General features: G+C 41.8%; 1 protein-coding gene across 3 annotated transcripts in view; it reads left to right on the plus strand.

Moving 5' to 3' along the window:
• The window catches only part of grin2bb (glutamate receptor, ionotropic, N-methyl D-aspartate 2B, genome duplicate b), a 98,172-nt gene that overhangs the window by 37,935 nt on the left and 41,932 nt on the right, over positions 1-18,305 (plus strand). For all 3 annotated transcript variants that reach the window (XM_034597225.1, XM_034598063.1, XM_034598847.1), the window contains exons 3-4: positions 14,393-14,536; positions 16,531-16,801. In XM_034597225.1, the coding sequence (XP_034453116.1) occupies positions 14,393-14,536; positions 16,531-16,801 (415 nt within the window). The remainder of the gene's footprint in view (positions 1-14,392; positions 14,537-16,530; positions 16,802-18,305) is intronic.

Here is an 18,305-nt window from a genome sequence, read left to right on the forward strand (position 1 = left end):
CGCACTGCTGCAGGTCACAGAATCTCCTGGGTCACTGACTAACATTAAGCTGAGGTGGAACTCTTGTCTTTCTCAGGTTTGGTGTGGTAGTATTTCATTTCCATGCAGATGTTGGTTAATTTAGATGAAGTGTATAAACACTTTGGTACGTTTACTCATCACAAGGGCTGAGTTTTGATGTTTAAGAGACAAGAGCCTTATCATGCAATTTGCTGCATTATGGGAAATGTAGGATTCATTATTTTTTAGGAGGGAGGGACTGTCGAGTTATCTCCACCTCTGCTGCTTCTGCTTATGAGGGTGAAAAATGGTTGTATATTAAGTACTTCAATGATTCATGTGAAAGTCTTTCTTTTTCCTTGTATGTCCCCCAGTATATAATGTGGGGAGATCTACTGATCAGTGTGTCTGTGCCTGCATCCGTCTGTAATCGTTCTGCCTCCTGAGCAGAACTTGAAAACCACTCTGGATTTTTTCATAAAACTTCACATTTATGTTAATCGGGTAGTGAAGTGGTGCCTTTTGAGAATTTGGGGTTTCTTGAAATTTAAATTTTTCCTGTATTTCTATGGTAACGAGTTTGAGAGTAGGCTCTCAACTCAGAACTTTTCCCCAATAAGCAGCAGAGCGATCCCTCACAACGTTGTGTTTACAGAGTGAGGATATGAAGAGATTAACTTGTTATCACTGACACTGAATTACAGGATCAATCAATACTCTACACCTGCACTCTGTATAAACTCTTTATAAAGGCAAACTAAGGTGACCATAAAATCCTATGGGCAGCTCTCAACTTTTTTTGCCTCTACGTCAGCTACAGCCAGCGGCCGGAGGCATCATGCTTTCAGGTTGAAAACGATATCTCAAGATCAACTTGAGGGAATTTCTTAAAATTTGGCAAAAGATCATTTTGTCTCTAGGATGAACTGATTAGATTTTGGAGGTCAAAGGTTAAGGTCGTTGTGACCTCACAAAGCTCATTTTCTGCTTTGAGAATGCAATATCCCAGGAAAATCTCTAGGGAATCATTTCAAATTTTGTGCAAATATTTATTTGAACTCAAAAATTAACTTGTTAGATTTTAGTGGTTGAAGGTCAAAGGCCAAAGTCATTGGGAGCTCACAAAACCCTTTTTCAGCCTCATGAACCTGTTATCTTAAGCTCGCCTTGAGAGAAAGCGATGAGGTCTGTGTGGTCAAAGGTTTGTTTTTGGCCTCTTGAACATGATACCTCAAGTCTGCCTTTAGTCTATAATCTTTATTATGCCTCTTATCATGTATCTTGAACTTGAAATGTTATCTTGGGAAAAAAAGGTATGTAGACTGAAACTGCAGCCTACAGTTGGCAGAGGCTTACAACAATAATTCAAATGTAACCATGTTTTAATATTTTCCATCTAAAAGAACATTACATGCTTTTAACGTGTGCCTCTCTGATTGGTCAGCTCCGTCTTCTCCTCTCCCTCTGTGGTAGTGGTCAGGTTTAATTGGGTCTCTGGCTCGTTTGAATTGGCGAGATCTGGCCCAATCAGCATGCGGAAATCTCATGTGTCACTGATTAATTACCTGCATTCTCCGCTGCGCTAACAAGCTTAATCAACTCCTCGTAAAGGAGCTCCCCATTAAACAGTGGGGCCAAAGGTGATGCTAAATTGACTCCCTCCCTGCTCTCCTCCTCCTCCTCCTCCTCCTCCTCCTCCTCCTCCCCTCGCCTTCTCCCTGCTCTCGCTGAAGTCTGTTTCTCACCAGTTGCTCTGCGGACTTGATTTCATCTGTTGTTCTCCATCGTCATCTCTGCCACTATGTGTTAGGACAAGGCTTTGGGCTTGACTGACATGATGTGAGTGGTGCCGGAGCGTCAGATGGAACAGTGGGAGATTGAATCAGACAATTAATTGTGTCTTCCTCGTGGTGCACACTGTGGCGATAGCAGTGGAGGGGTGGAGAAAGCTTTTGGCAGAGAATAATGTCTCGTGCTTGTGTGTGTGTGTGTGTGTGGGGGGGGGGGGGGGGGGGGGTGCTGGCCAATGCATGCGTGTGGGTGTATGAGTGTGTGTTTGTGTTGTGAACGTGTTTGTGAGACAAAGAGATTAATTTGTTCTAATTAGACATTCAGCTGATGATTACGTGTCTGTAGCGAGCTGGTGCAGAACTGACGGCATGATGGCGTCTCTGAGAGAAGATCATAGAAACCCTCTCGTGCTTTAATGGATTCTGATGGTTGAAAGCTGGATGTTGCTTCATCATCTCCGGCTTACAGTAAGAGAAAAAGCTCACATTTGAAGAAAGAAAAAAGGATTAATCATAAGTCATTAAAATTCTTGGTGATGCTCCTCTGTACTTGGGTGGTTTGGTTTACAGGAGTGAGCTCCATGGGGAACATGGGACTAAATCCCTCCAGAGATGTTTGTTGTGTGTCGTGTCCACTTTGCATCTGTCTGAATAAACAAATGTGCACTTGGGGTGTCCCTTCAGCCTCCAGGCATATTTGCACCTCATTAGCTGGAGTAAATAAATAGGGGTAATGAAATAATTGTTTTTTCAAGTGTTTTAAGGTAAAATTTGAAGTAATTGTACAACCTTCAAATATAAGGAACTTTTATTTCACAAGTCACATCTGAAGGCAGCCACCTCTTCCTCCATCAGCAGGAAAAACTAACACCCCTCACTTAACCAAGTATAAGCCAAGTGACACTGCCTGGTTCATTTCCTCTGACAGTGATTGTGCCTACTTCTCTCTATGTGGTACGAGAATGTCTTTGTTACTAAGGGTCATACATATTTGATGAATCGGGACAAAGTTGACTCATAGAGACAACATGTGAGCATATGGCTTGTAGCCGTCAGACATACATACTAGATATTGTGACTGATTCACAGCTTAATGTGTGAAAACTGCTGTAAACTAGAATAACATCATAATGGGCTGCAGTGTTTACTACTTCCCAGTATAATGGTGAGAGACTATAAGAAAGTAAACTACATAGTGAGTGTTGGCTGTGGAGAAAACAGATCCACCTCCACATGACCCAGTGTGGAAGAGATTAGCAAAGTACAATATGCTTTGCAAATTTACTTACATTCTGATATCCATCTATCCATCCATTCAGCCACCCAGCAACTCGGGGGGGGGGGGGGGGGGGGCAGGAGCCAGCTGACGTCAGACAGGGCACACCCTAGACAGGTTGCCAGAGAATGGCAGGGCCAACATATAGAGACAAACACCCATTCATCCCTACATACCCAATTTAGAGTCTCCAGTCAACACAAGCTGCTTCTCTTTGGACAACATTCCACTACCGTAATATATCAGTGTTTCTGAATTTCTAAGGATCTCTTTGCAAAAATGGGATATAATTATAATATCTATGTTATAGTAGCTGTGTTTTTGTCACAGTAGAATCAGCCTTATATATTATTATATATTTACATATACCTTGGGTACTGCCCCTCACGGACATCACCACGTTGCATCACCATATTGCTGCAGTCGCCTGGAGCGGACAAACAGGTTAGAGACAGCGTTTTGTGTTTGTATATTGATGAAGCTGCGAAGGAGGTACCACAGCGATAACATCTTTTCTACATGTAAAATATCAACTACAGTTTACAGACCAAATAATCAACATTTGTAAATATGTCAATCTAAAGACAAATCACTTGAGAGAAGACCGCTCGATGCGGTCGTCTGCATTTTGACGTCCGAGGGCCACCGTAGTTCTCCTCACACTTGGGAAGGCAGGGGATGAAGTGACACATATTCTGTTGGTTGCAATATAAGCTTCACCACTAGAGGCCACACACTTAACCTTTAACAGACAGCCATATCTTTTTATATAGTTGATATAAAATTGTACAATAAAGTGCACGGTTGGTATTTTGCTCTTAGTGTGGACCTAAGGAGAACATATGGAGTTTCTTAAATGAAAGGGGTTCATCCGAGCAAGTGTATGCCCTCAGTAAATGTAATGACAGTTTTAGTAGAGTTTAATATGTTCTTGTGTTGAAGAGTGAACCTTGTTGTCGTGGCGATAAACCATTAGAGCGTCATACTGTGGGACAGCACTGAACATCTGCTGTTCACTCATGTCAAGGCAACTTAGTAATTAAATGAACCGATTGGCCAACACCGTTGTTGTTGTGCTTTGCTGGTAGAAGAGCTAAAAAGAAAACAGGAATATGACTGTATCAGCAGTATATCACTCATACAACTCAATACGTTGATGTCAATCAGCATTGTTAAGCAGAGATGTGCTGTTTTTAACCAGGTTACAGTTTTCTTGAGAGAACTGATGCGTCAAGCCGACTGCACTATAAGTGGCTATAATTTGCATGATTTGATTTGTGAGCTTTACTCACCAGGTGTTAGGAGGAGGAGAGAAATCTGCCTTCCAGTCACTTCTGAGAAAATCAACATGTAATTATTTCCCTATGGTTTTAAAGTATAGGTCTTAAAGCAATCTCCAGGAGATAACTGTACATTGCTGTAAAAAGATATGATGAAAAAAAAGATGCTCTTTAGAAGGTTTTTCAGTTATTTTTAGCCTGTAGCTGCCGTGGCAAAGTGGAAAAGCAGGGCTCCACATATAATGTGGTGAGATAACAATCTTTCAGTGATAATTTGTGCCTGTTTTTCCTGCGCTCACGTTCAGATTCAGCACAGAACTCGGTAGAAACTGTAGAAAGCTATTTTTGTCGTATAAACTGGTTGAAACTTGTTTCATATCTCGCTCTTTCCCCTCTGGAGGTATATGGCAATATTTGAAGCCTTTTGAGTTTGTGTCTGTGTGTGTGTGACTCTGTGGCCCATTCTGGCTGTGTGTTGACTTTTTAACTTTGAAATCATAAAATATGTGTGAATGTATTCCTGCAGATATGCACGTTGTTCATTACCATCTCTGTAAAAGCCTTTGCTTTTAGATTTTTAGTAGTACGTGTTTGTTTGTATGTAGTCAGAGAGTAATGGCTGTGTTGTGCAGTTTCTGTTAAATCATAGAGAAAGAAAGTGTGGGAAAAAAATCCTGGATCCGCCACTTTAATCCACACCAAAATACAATGAGTTCTTCCAGGTCGAGGCCGCGTCCCTCTACCAAGTTTGGTGGAAATCACTTCAGTTTTTTTCTGCGTTATCTTGCTGACAAACAAACCAACAGAGAAGTGAAACATAACCTGCTTGGTGGCAGTAACAATCCAGAAAGATTGCGAGTCAGCAGTGGTCGAGAGGCATTATGTTTTTGGAGATTTCGGGTTGTTCGTCCGTCCCAGTCTCATGAACGCGATATCTCAAAGATTCTTCAAGGGAATTTCTTCAACTTTTTAACAAACATTCACTTGGACTCAGAGATGAACTGATTACATTTTGGTGCCTGAAGGTCAAAGGTCAAGGTCACGTTGACCTCACATTCCTGTGAATGTGATATATCAGGACTGCCCGTAGGGAATTTCAATACATCTGACACAATTCACTTGGACTCATGGATGACCTGATTAGACTTTGTCACACTGACCTCTCAAACACATGGTTTGCCTTGTGAATGTAATATCTCAGGATCTGGTTGACGGAGGCTTACAGCTGCAGGGCGGTAATTCTGGTCTTTTTATTCTGTGGTTGTCTTAACTCAACATGTTTATGTTCTTAAAAGCAGCCTCTTATCCAGCAGCCCGTCCTGTAAAGGGAGCTGCATCATCATCATCGCTCCACTGGCCGCTGTGGGACTGACTCATATTTTAGCACTTCTGCAATCATTTCCTCGACAAAAATAGAAAGAGTATTTCAATCAGAACATATTTTGGGGGATTTTTGAAATGAAGTGTGGGAAAGAGACATGGAAACAGGGTCATTGATAATTAAACAGCCGCATATGAGATTAATTAACAGACTGTGTGCGTGTGTTTGATTAGAAATATGATGATGGAGCACGTTGGGCTCAGACTGGGGAGGATTGACAGCGGCAGTGGCGGCGCGCAGACTGTGAGGAGCAGAGATAGACAGAGGGAGGAAGATGAAAGGTGGAGAAAGACGAGTGTGATGAAGTGGAAAAAGCTGAGTGTTAGAGGGAACGATGTGTACACTGCCACTTGTGTATGTGTGTGTGTATGCCTGTGTGTTTTCATGTCTGTGTGTGTGTTTGTGAGCCCCTGTCTCTGCAAGTTCTAAGGGTTTGTGTGTTTTCTCAAGCGAGGCTCCTCTCTATCTCTCTCTCAGCCCTAACAGCCACCCCCTCGCTCCCACTCTCCCTCTCTCTTTCTTCTTTGGCTGCCTCTCTCTCTCTCTCTCTCTCTCTCTCTCTCTCTCTCTCTCTCTCTCTCTCCCTCTCTCCCTCCCTCCCTGTTGCCTTCGTCTTTCTACCCTCCAGTCCTCTCCCACCAGGGCTTGTTGAGCAGTGGGCCAATATGTCGCTCTTCCTCTGCAAATCTAATTGGAGACAGGCTTTCATTGGCATGACATGGGGATGAGTTGCCAAATCCTTTCAGCCCTCGTGCTCGAGGCTCACTCCCCTCAGCTCCTGCACGGCGCCGCCGTGCATTGATGCAGCCGACGACTATACGCACCCAAGGAGGTGTCCCTGACAATCTGGGCGTATAAACTCATCCTTAATGCAATGCTCAATGTCTTAATGCATTTGAAACATGCAGCAGCCCCGTATGCTCCTCTGGGAGACGCTGATAATTAAACATGTGACAGAGATAAGGAAGAGACGTCAGCACTCTGGGGATCAACCTGTGGAAAAACTAGAAAACATTGTGTTGTATTTACAGACGTGGCCGTGTGCGCTAACACTGTATCTCTACCCTCCGCTGGGTCCCCAGTGGGTTCCCAGAGACTGCGGAGTCAACGTCTCCACTGTAGGTTATACTCACATGTTAGGCAGCGGCGCTGTACCTCGGGGAGCAGAAATGAGACATGAAGTTGTGTTACTAAGCTTGCTCTCTGCTGCCATATCTGCACAAAGGTTGAATACTGCCTCACAAGCGATTCGCTCCTCGACGAGGCCTTTTTGGGGCTAATTCCCAAAGCTAACTGTTGCAGATTCAGTGCAGCTGCACCTGGAATATTCAGAGATTCCCGAGGCGTAAACAGTAAAGCAACAGTTGACGAGAGGGAGAGAATCAATGGAATGATGAAAGCGAGAGAGGGTGAACGGTGATATAAAGAAAATAAAAAAACGTTAAAACCGACACTGATAAATTAATTGGTCGAGACCAGACACAGAAAACGATTTTAAAGTACACCAGGGGAATATGAAACTCTCTTTAAAAGCTTTATCACAAATGTATTTATTTTTATTCAAAGAGCTGAGGAAATAGAGAAAATACATACAAATATGTAACCTGACAACTTAACAAACCAATCCTGTAGGTAAGATTTTAAATTAACTGAGTTCAGATCATTAACAGTAGTAAGGACAGTCCCATTGGACATGGTTGGCCAAACGACCTGATAGATATTTTTTTATGATTTTTTGTAACATGTTTGCTTTTTTTTTATGTCAAACTGAAAACAAATTATAAAATAGAATAACACTCAAAAGAGATCAAACCTCCACCGAGACAACAGTCCCCTTATGAAAGCACATTTGGATTTACAAAATCTTGATTGCACAGGATATGTTTTTTTTTATGTGAGTAACATCTCATACATGACACATAATTTCAGTCTCGCACCGACACGTCCCTTGTCAAATCTGACGGTACAAATTACAAAACAAAAACAAACTCACACAATCGATTGCGACTCATATAAAGGAGACACAAACACTGCTTGAAAATGAGGTGACAGACTTTCTTGGTTGAGTAGTGTATGATGTGAAATGACAGGCAGGAGAGCGGGCAGCTCCTGTAATGATACACACGCACTGAACCCCCCCAGGACACCTCACACCTCTGTGATATGAAGTAGGACATGATGTAGAAACAGAGGACGGGGTAGGGAGAGGATAGTCTGAGGGTTAAGGGGTGGACAGAAAGAGAAAAGGAGAAAAAGGCGACACTAATGCAGACTGAGTATTATGGTGGAAATGAAATGGGGGTGATTATGATATGAAAGAGAAAAGTAGAATGAGTTGATGATTAGCCATAATCTAAGAAGAAGGGAATGATGTGAGTATAGTGCCCTCACAGTCCCTCTGAATGACAGGTCACCTCTCACAAGTGATTAGACTGCTCTGAGCGCACATTTACAAAGAACGGGTGAGGAGAGGAGCGGAAAACCGAGACAACTTTTGAGGGAGGTTGAAGGAGAGATTCCGTCTGAAGCAGCAGAGTAACTTGTGCGGCTTTCAGACATACACTGAACTAAGGATGATTTCCTGAAATCATCTGTTGGGGCTGATGTGAGAATGCAAATGTCCGAGTCAGTCGTTCCAGACATTTTCCAGAACATTTCCTGCCAGCCCCCTGAAGAAATGTCAGAGTGAACCCATGTGAGAATAACAGCAGAGAATTCACAGCGAGCGAGTGGGCGCATTGATGACGTTTCTAACGTGACGAAACTGAAAAACAAAACAAAAACAACACAAATCTCAGGACGAAAAAGAGGAGCCGTACACATAGAAGATGTCAACGAAGATGTCAACCTGGAACTCGATTTGAGAGTTTTTGAAGATACAGGCAGAGGCAGGTGTGATTTCTGTTGTGGATTTGATGTCATGCCCGGCTTCCTGCACGCTTTACCTAAGTGCCACCCCTCGCCTGTATGTTCCTGACATTTTCCTGTTGTAAACGTCTCCGACCCAGGGAATCTCCTGCTGTGTTCTTCATATATGAAAGGCAAACTCTTGAGAAAGTCTGTGTGCATGTCTGAAAACTGCGTTAGTGGTCGATAAGAGAGGTGGAACCTACACAAAACTGTAGCACGACTTGTGCATGAGTGAGCTCGAGGAACGCCAAAATATGTATTTGTCCTTTTACCCCTCATGATTCATTTACCAGTGTTTAGAGATTAGCTCGTGATTTCTGCTACCAGCCATTATACAATAAGTGTAATTTTTCAGTTATGGTGCTCACAGCATGTAGAAATTCCACTTAAATAATTCAGCAGCAGCAGTGTTTTGATTTGTCGGGATAATTTGTAGAGCAGAACAGTTGAACCAACGTTCTGCAGACGAAGCCAGGACTGTAAAACACTGAGGTCCAGCGCCTCCCCACCAAAACCCAACCACAAACCAACCACGCACCAACCCTCACTCGGACGCTTTTGACCAGAAGCCAGAAAGAATGTCCGTATTTTAAATTATTAGGATTTTTTCATATTTCATTCATTGAGTTAACTGTTCAATTATACATAAAAGTCTAAACGCTGTTTCAAAGTTTTCTCTTCACAGCCAAGATTAAAATTCTGCTGGAGAAATGCTGAAATATTTTATCTATTTACTGGTTTGCTGGAATAATGTGGTCAAACTTGCTCGGCCCTAAGAAGAATCCTGGAAAAAGCTCAGATGTAACCACCATGTGCGAATAAATTAATGAAATACCCAGCACATGACCTCAGTGACCTCAACGGCCCTGAGCAGGAGAAATAGTCCTTAATGACGACTGTTGGCAGTCAGAATTTATCCACATTCACCAGCACATTGTTCCTGTGATGCTGATATTTATACGTAACTTTCAGTGCTGAGAGCATCACAAACTACATCTATCTATTCACCTCCGCTGCAGTGAGGCAGAGGCTGAAACTCTGGCATCCGTCCCAAAGCCCTTTGTTCCTACTGAAGATGCAAATCCTTGAAAATAGGTCATAGATATGTTCTTTTATTTTCAGAGAAAGCTCAGTAATGTTCTCAAACTGTTGGTCACTGCAGCTTTGAGCACATGCCGCTAAACTAGGAGTAAAAAGGGACTATGTTGGGGACTATTTTCAGATGTGGATGGATACATATTTGAAGCTTTATTGTGTATTTATAGCAGCAGGATGGTGATTGTGGGACTGAGTCAAAATAAACTGCTGTGCACATGTTCTTTGTAATGAAGGAACATTACAACAGTGTGAGTCACTGATACGTTTTGAACACTAACTGAGGAACCGTGTTACAAGACGTACGATGATGATCCCATTTGTACGATAAATTCACCCTATGTACGATGTATGATCAGCAATGCCAAAATTCCCATAATGTTCGATAATTTCATCATTTGGGGACATTATTAGGAGTTATAATTATCAGTAATAGTATAATATGGATCTACGTCTGTTAATACGCATGCTTGGTGTTATGAGGTACATGCAGCAGACACAGGCGGCGACTCAGGGGTGAAGCTTCAACCATGTTTTTATCATGTGGCTAGATTTGTAGGCAGAGTCCAAAACTTATTTGTCTAAATGGGTTTTATAACTATACACAACAATTTACATGTTGTTTATACAGTATATTGATATTAGATATGAAATTTCCCCCCAAAAAAGAATAATTTTAAGCCTCTGGCTCGATACTTCATTATTTCACATATGGCAGGAAATAAGATATATATTAAATATATTAGTAGAATGATTCATTGTTAGTTTTGATCCTGTCATGGTAGTTGTTGACAGTATGAACAATTCAGTGCATACTGTTTAAGACAGTAAGTGTCAGTGTGGTGAACAGATGGCAGTATGGGTAATGGAGAGGGTTAGAGGAAATGCTGTGTACACTGGATCCATAGATGGAATAATGATGTCGAGGTAAATCGCATGTAGCACTCATCTTTACAATTCATTTCAAACTCAGCACGACGAAGCTGAAATGCTCAAACAATTATGGATTAGATGGAAGTGTGAGGTTAGAGGCGAATAGTGCATTAGCTGTCAGTCATGCGTGGGAATACCTTCATTACCTTGCTGAACCGAGTGCAGCGTATTTACTGTCAGTGTGGGTAAGAACGTCAGGTTTCAGCCTGCACACACACACACACACACACACACACACACACACAGACACACAGACACACACACACACACACAGACACACAGATCACCCTCCCTCATATCTCCACCACTGCCAATCCCTCCACCATCACTCGACACTGCAATGTTATAACCTCATTTAAGTAAAATGTAGGTAACACATCATTTCTGCCCCTGTGGGTAAACAAGAAGGGCATTGGTGGAGATGGGCTTTGATGTGGCGAGGAGGCAGTGCACCTAACCCGAGGAGCGTTCAGCTTCCTGCATGACTAACATGTATGACTGATTGCCCACGTGGATGGATACAGTTCAGATACGTATGTGCAGACACCTCAGATTGTTAATGTATGCAGAGTGTAGCAGTAGATGCAAGTGTAAGTTGTCCTAGAGGGCACGTAAGCAAAGTACAGAAGAGTGATTTTTTTACCTTTTGTTTTTAAGTTCAATATAAGTGACGGAGAGATAAATGATTAAAATGCAGATATTATGCTAATGTTTTTTATTATCCGAACTGAAAAATTAGTTAACAAAAAGATCCATTCCTTATCTAATTCCTTATCTATACCGCTGATCCCTTGAAGTTCGCAGGGAGCTGGAACCGATCCCAGCCGACATTAAGCGAGAGGCAGGGTAAACCCTGGACAGCACACCATCATATCATATGGTAAAAAACAACCATTCACACTCACATTCACTCCTACGAGCAATTTAGGAGGCTTTCAAACCTATCCTGTTTTTTCTCGACCCTCTGACTTATCAGTTTAATCCGAACCAAAATAACTGCTATGAAGGGGGCCTCAGATCACGGTGTGGACCAACGGACCGAAGTTTGGTCCGAGCAAAAGAGGAGGTCTCTGTCTGGATCAAACTGAATCATGGTTTGGTTTGTTTGCTGTGTGAAAACACTTTTTTTTGGATAGTTTATGACCAGGTGCATGAAGCTGAGACAGCATTAAACAATAGAAGATAGAGCAGGATTGCCTGTAGTCTTCGCCTCTGACGATGCTGATATTAATACCATACTGATGTTAGAGTGGCAACGGAATTAACGAAATGAACTTGTTTGTTAAATTTTTTAAAGGAGAAACTGTCAACTATAGGTAGATGCAGCCCACACAGGTGAAGATGATTGAACGTACATATGTCATACAAAAGTCTTTAGTCTCCCTAAATTGCAATGTGACAACAAAAGCTAACTGCATCAAATGCAACAAAGATATGAACCTTGGTCCAGACGTTTGAGTGTTAAAACGCACTTAGAGTTTCTAATGAGCCTAAACTGCATGTCTTTGGATTTTGGGATAAAGACATAGTGCCAGAGAAAAACCACACAGACACAGGAGAACATGCAAACTCTACACCGGTCTAACCGCAGTAGAACTTTACTGCTGTGACGTGACAGCGCCAATCACTGCATGTAAATAGAAAGATGACAGATTCAGAGGTAGTGCAGGATTTTGGTAAATGTACTTATTTACTTTCATTTCAAGAGGAAGAGGAGAAGATTGATATCAATCTCACGTCTGTGAGTTGAGTAAGGAGCAGGAGTCAGAACATGTTAAAGCTCAGTAAACCAGCTGTGCCCTGGCACGGTGCCTGCTCACAGATCGTATCCTCTCCGAGCTGCAGTCAGAGATGCTGCAGCAGAGCAGTTATTTATTCGTTGTACCCTCTTTAAATAAGTGAGCCTCGGAGGTGTTCTCGTGTATTCCAAGCCAATAGTGACGTGTATTTTGTGAAAACTGTGAACATGAAAGTTTATCGATTTTAAAAGAAATGTCTTTAAGGTTTTTTAACATGCAGTACACTGCTCTTGGCTTTGGAGAAATTATACAAACTACATCACGTGGAACTGTGAGGATACTTGTAAGGTTGAGCTTTGACTTAATTAATTTCTCTTACAAGAGAAAATAAAAATATTGTGTTCAACTTGAAAAAAAACCTGCCAGCATCTATTTGATAATGAAGCCGAAATACCCAGATTCTGCAGGTTACAGCTTCTCAGATGTGAGGATTTGATGCTCTTTATCATATATGATAGTGAACTGTGTTCTGGTTTTGGATTGTTGTTGAATACAAAACCACCTTTGGCTGAGAGAATTTTTTATCTCCATTATTTATTTCTTTATATTATATTTGTTTATATTTATTTGTATTATATTTATTTCATATTATTGCCCTTTCTGTTTGGCAATTGATTTATTACTCAAATTTATTAGCAAATAAATTCACAATGAAACAATCGCTGTAGCATTAATACTGTTTATGAGTCTCCAAAACGCACCTTAAGTAGTAGAGAGCATTCCTCTGCCAATTGCCTGGAGTTCTCTTAAACTCAATCTAGCAGCTCCAAATTTAACACACTCATTGATGTCAGATCCCTAAAAATGCCAGATTCATTCAGATCCCGGACTTATATCCCGGCAAATTGGTTAAAATGTCAAAAAGTCTCAGAATGTTTTAGAAAGTGAAAAAATCGAATATTGCTGGATTTGTCCCTTTGTCCGAATCAGCACCAAATTCAAGAGAGTTCCGGTTTCCTTCCACCAAGTTTCATGAAGATCTGCTCAGTAGTTTTTAACCTAATCCTGTTTACAAACAAACAAACCAATGGACAGGGCTGAAAACACAACCTCCTTTGTGGACGTAAAAAACATTATAATTTTTTTGTTAAGTCATCAGCATGGCCGTAGACAGGCAGATCCTGCATCTCTGCATTTAACTCGCACAGACACGGTTTGTTCTCAAAATGTTGAGCTATTCCTTTAATCCTGAAATGTTTTGCTTCTAGAGCAGTATCGACGATGAAACAGTTAAACAGTGTTAAAGCTTAACCCAACACCTCCAGCCATCTCAGTCAGCGGGTCCTCTGGACAAACAGACGACCCCTGACATGATGCTGTTCTCATTACAGCTCCTCCGGCATGTCGCCTGCAGTCACCCACAATCGTGACTAATCCATCTTGACTTCTGTGTTCCCACGAGTTGCTTTGCAGTTGTGCATGGGTGACTTACTTACCCTTGACCAGTCCATGACACCAGTCATCAGGCTCCTGGAGCTCCAGGAGCACATCTCTTCCTTCTCTCCCCTTGAAGAAAAATGATTTGACAGAAACGTCTGTCCAACGCCTACGTGAAATATCCTCGAACCAGGTGGCCATCTTACCTGTTGTGCTCTCCGCAGCATACCAAGTGTGTTTGGAAAGAGTTGTCACGGCTCCTTGATAATGAATGAGTCATCTTGTCCAGTGTTAAATATTTATTACAAGTTGATATTGCATGGGAGTTAAAGTCTGGTTACAAGTCGCGAGTAAAATACTGTGTTTAATGAAAAACAAATCATATTGTTGTATCTTCTTTGGTGCAGATACAGAAAGACTCTGAACCACAGAAAAGACTGTATTTGTTACAGAGGCTCGCAGGAGCTGCTCCACAATCATCTCTGTCCTACCTTCTCTCTTGTGCCGCATGACTCATGACCTTATTTGTTGATTGGCTCTCTCGTTTCCAGGACGACCACTCCATGTTTTTTCAGTTTGGACCGTCCATCGAACAGCAGGCCTCCGTCATGTTGAACATCATGGAGGAGTATGACTGGTACATCTTCTCTGTTGTCACCACCTACTACCCCGGGTACCAGGACTTCGTCAACAAGGTAAACAAGCAAACAAACACTGCATATTACAAACATGGTATATATATATATATATATATATATATATGGCTGAAAGATCTATATACTATCGATTAGCTGCATTATCATCAAGGTAAATGCTCCATCTTTCTATATAATATACCACTTGGCAATAAGGTAAGGACAGACATTGGAGGTGTGTCTCAATTCAGGGGCTGCATCCTTCTGAGGCTGCATTTGAAGACAGATTGCGTCACAGCAGTGCAACTAGGCTTTCCCAGTTTTAAGGGTCCTCCCAATGCGGCCTGAGAAACAAAGGCTCCAGTGAGTTGAACCTTCTCACCCTTATCTCTCCCAGGATTAATTGCACTCCGGCAGCAATTTTTTTTTAAATAATTTATGACGCCAGCAAGAGACAAGACGTCCAATGGTTAAGTATCAGGCATCAACCAGCTAACAGTGCACATGTTCTGAGGGGGGTTAAAACTTTCTTGCCATGTCCAACTGCCGCTCTGTTGCTAGGCAACAGCAGTAAGGGGTGGGACAAGCTGCTGACACCGATCAAGGAAATCACCTGTAGATCATTTCATTTAATTTTGGTTTTGGCCATGTAGACTGTGTCCTCTGAAGGATGTGACCCCTGTATTGGGACACAGCTTGTGAGGACTATAATCTTCAAAGATGCATGTACTGGTTTTATACAAAACTGACTCCAGAGGCAACAGGATACTTATTATTACAAAGCTAATGGTCTTTTTCCACCATAGATTCAAATGAGACACTCACTTTCATTCTGGCTCCCAGGCGCATTAGGATTATTATTACTTTTGTCATTTAGGGACCCATTTTAGGAGCCATGACACTTCCTTAGTAGTTCCCACATTGTTTTCTTTTCCTTTTGATAAAACATGACATAACTTGATTGTCTTTATAATTCATTTAGCTATGCACAGATGGTGAAATGATCCAAACAAAAGCAGTGATGGTCTGGTCTCGAGTCATAATTTCCAGCTTTTAGAAATGATGAGGTTGGGTAGAGTCTGATGTAAGAGGGGAGCAAGTTCCAATTTCTGATTACTTTAATGGAAAAGGCAGATTGGCCGAATACGTCTGTCTGAACGCAGCCACTCACTGAGGATTCAACCTCCTTATCTGCAGGGCTAAGAACAGGCTTTTTTATGTATGAGATTCTGAATTACGTTGAACATCAGACATCTGAAAAGAATTTAAAAAAAGTAACCTAATCATATTTCAAAATAATACTGCAGCATTGAGTGTCTTTCCTTTGACAAAAGTTTTCGAAATGAGGTGTAAAAGGAAATCATATTAATCATCTAAATGGAGGTTGTGAAGGAGGATTTTGAGAGTCCACACTCCTCCGAGGGGCTTTTCACTGAAGTCAGATTAGATTTATGTTTGATACATTATATGTATATCTCAAGCTAAGTGCTATAGTTTAAAATACCTACTGTAAATCTGCAAACGATATAAACTATATTTGAAAACAAATATCTCAAAGCCTTTGTAAATTAAATAGCAAAAACACTTAGTGTTAGTGTTTGCCACTATTATCAGACATCATGAACCCTGTGGAACATCTCACTCAGAGATTTACGTTTTCACATACAGTCCCTCTGGAAAAATGCAGCAACATATTCTGCCCTCAGTGAATGTCTGAAAGTGCTCAAGAGAGCGGCCCTAAAGTCCCTTTGGGCTTAACCACTAGATGTTGTGATATGTGCCCATAGAAATATACATTTCACAATATCTCATTGTGTGTGTGTGTGTGAGGATATAGCTTTAAGATTACCTAATCTTGCTCTTGTTGCATTTACAAAAAAAATCAACCAAAGCTTCCTACTCCCCGGAGACATGTAAAGACAGAATCGTTTTGCAATCTGGGAGCTGGAGGAGGAGACACCTCAGTCAGTTCTGTTCCAGTTTCTCTCCCGAACAACTCCGCTGAATGTGCACAGCCCACACTTCTAAAAATCACATCTCCCTTTTCTCTCTAGGTTCGCAGCACCATCGACAACAGCTTTGTGGGCTGGGAGCTAGAGGAGGTCCTCCTGCTGGACATGTCCGTGGACGACGGCGACTCCAAGATCCAGAACCAGCTGAAGAAACTGCAGAGTCCTGTCATTCTGCTCTACTGCACAAAGGAGGAGGCCTCCACTATCTTTGAAGTGGCTCATTCTGTTGGCCTCACTGGCTACGGCTTCACCTGGATCGTCCCCTCGCTGGTGGCTGGAGATGCAGACAATGTTCCCTCTGTATTTCCTACAGGTACACCCTAATACAAAAGAGAGACCTTTGCTGTGGCCTTGACGGTTATCTAAAGTCCTCTGTTGCACAAAGCTGTCTAGTTCTTCACTATCTTAAAATAGGACTCATTTGCTGCAGATTCTGGTAAAATAATGAAACGAATAAATGAAAAACAAGGCTGACTGAGCATTGGTGTCAAATGCTGAGCTCTGTTCACGGTTGGCTTCTGGAAGAGCTCAACAGTTATAAAAACATTTCCCTGGGAAAAACATTGCAGAGTAAAAAGTTGTCCCACATTATAAAATATCAGGGAAGAGCTGAGAAGCCGAGGCTCTCACGGTGTGTTCACGTTGGCAATGTCTGCTCCTCTCATTCATACAGAGATCTAAGGGTTTGTTGAGGTTAGTATTTACATGTTCTGGTTTGACCAGACAATTGTTTTCTGATGTATCCACCGCTGCCAGACACCCCAACAATGCTGGCAATGTGTTTCACATTTTTGTTTTGTGTCTCTTTAACTTTTTAAAGACATGACAGAGAGACTCTCATTATCAGCTTTTCCTCAATCTTGTGTACAGTTAATTTGTTGAAAGTTCCTCTCAACCTTTCTAACATCAAAATTAATGTAGTTAACCCCACAAAAAAAAGAAGATTGAGTCCTTCCCCAAGCCCAATAGAGAAGTTTACCTTTCTGCTTCCAGTCCCACTGCAGACAAAAGCTGTTTTTTGGATTTTTTGAATAGTGGAATGTGTGTAGTTGAAGTTGAGTTGTAAACAACTCTGTGCCACCATTTCTGATGGAATCTAGATGATCGCGATTGGCTCTTGTCTGCCTGTCATTCACAGGATGTTGAGTCCTTGTCAACTTTTCTCCGTAGTGTAGATGGGTTGAGCTGCAAAGCCAGGTCTCCTTCACAGTGAATAGCAGCCTTCACTTTCCCAGATTCTGTATGTGTGAACAGCTTGGTAATGTACCGGGCCAGTCTGACAAGTTTCCTTCGACAAATTAAAATGACTGGCAATGTCCTCACTGCTGTGTTTCCAACAGCTTAGTGCATTTGCTAAAACTCTTTTTCCTTCTTATTACTGAAGTCTCATTCCACCTGCACATTTTCAATTTATGCATACAAACCCTGTGTGCAATTGCAGATATCAGTATCTTTCTATCTGTATTGATTTCAGTTTGACAAAGTGCCAGTAAACCAGACTTAGAGAATCAATGGCAAAGTTGAGACCCGATAGTTTATCATCATTTACAACGGACCCATCTATCATCGTTTGACTGGCTAAGAACCACAATGCATTTGTTGGAAACAGACCCGATGTAGCGTCCATGTTTATTTGCATGTAGAGCGAGGATGTGAGATGCGATCGCAGGTACTCACAGGATATGAATAATGTCAGGTATGAACAGGGCTTGTAATGACACACATGACACATTTGATTCACTGGCATCCACCGACGTTTTCTCACCTCTGAAGAGAAGAAAAATGGCAGCAGACGAAAACACCAGATCTGTGAGGAG

The sequence above is a fragment of the Hippoglossus hippoglossus genome, chromosome 1, assembly GCF_009819705.1.
Source record: "Hippoglossus hippoglossus isolate fHipHip1 chromosome 1, fHipHip1.pri, whole genome shotgun sequence".
Lineage (NCBI taxonomy): Eukaryota > Metazoa > Chordata > Actinopteri > Pleuronectiformes > Pleuronectidae > Hippoglossus > Hippoglossus hippoglossus.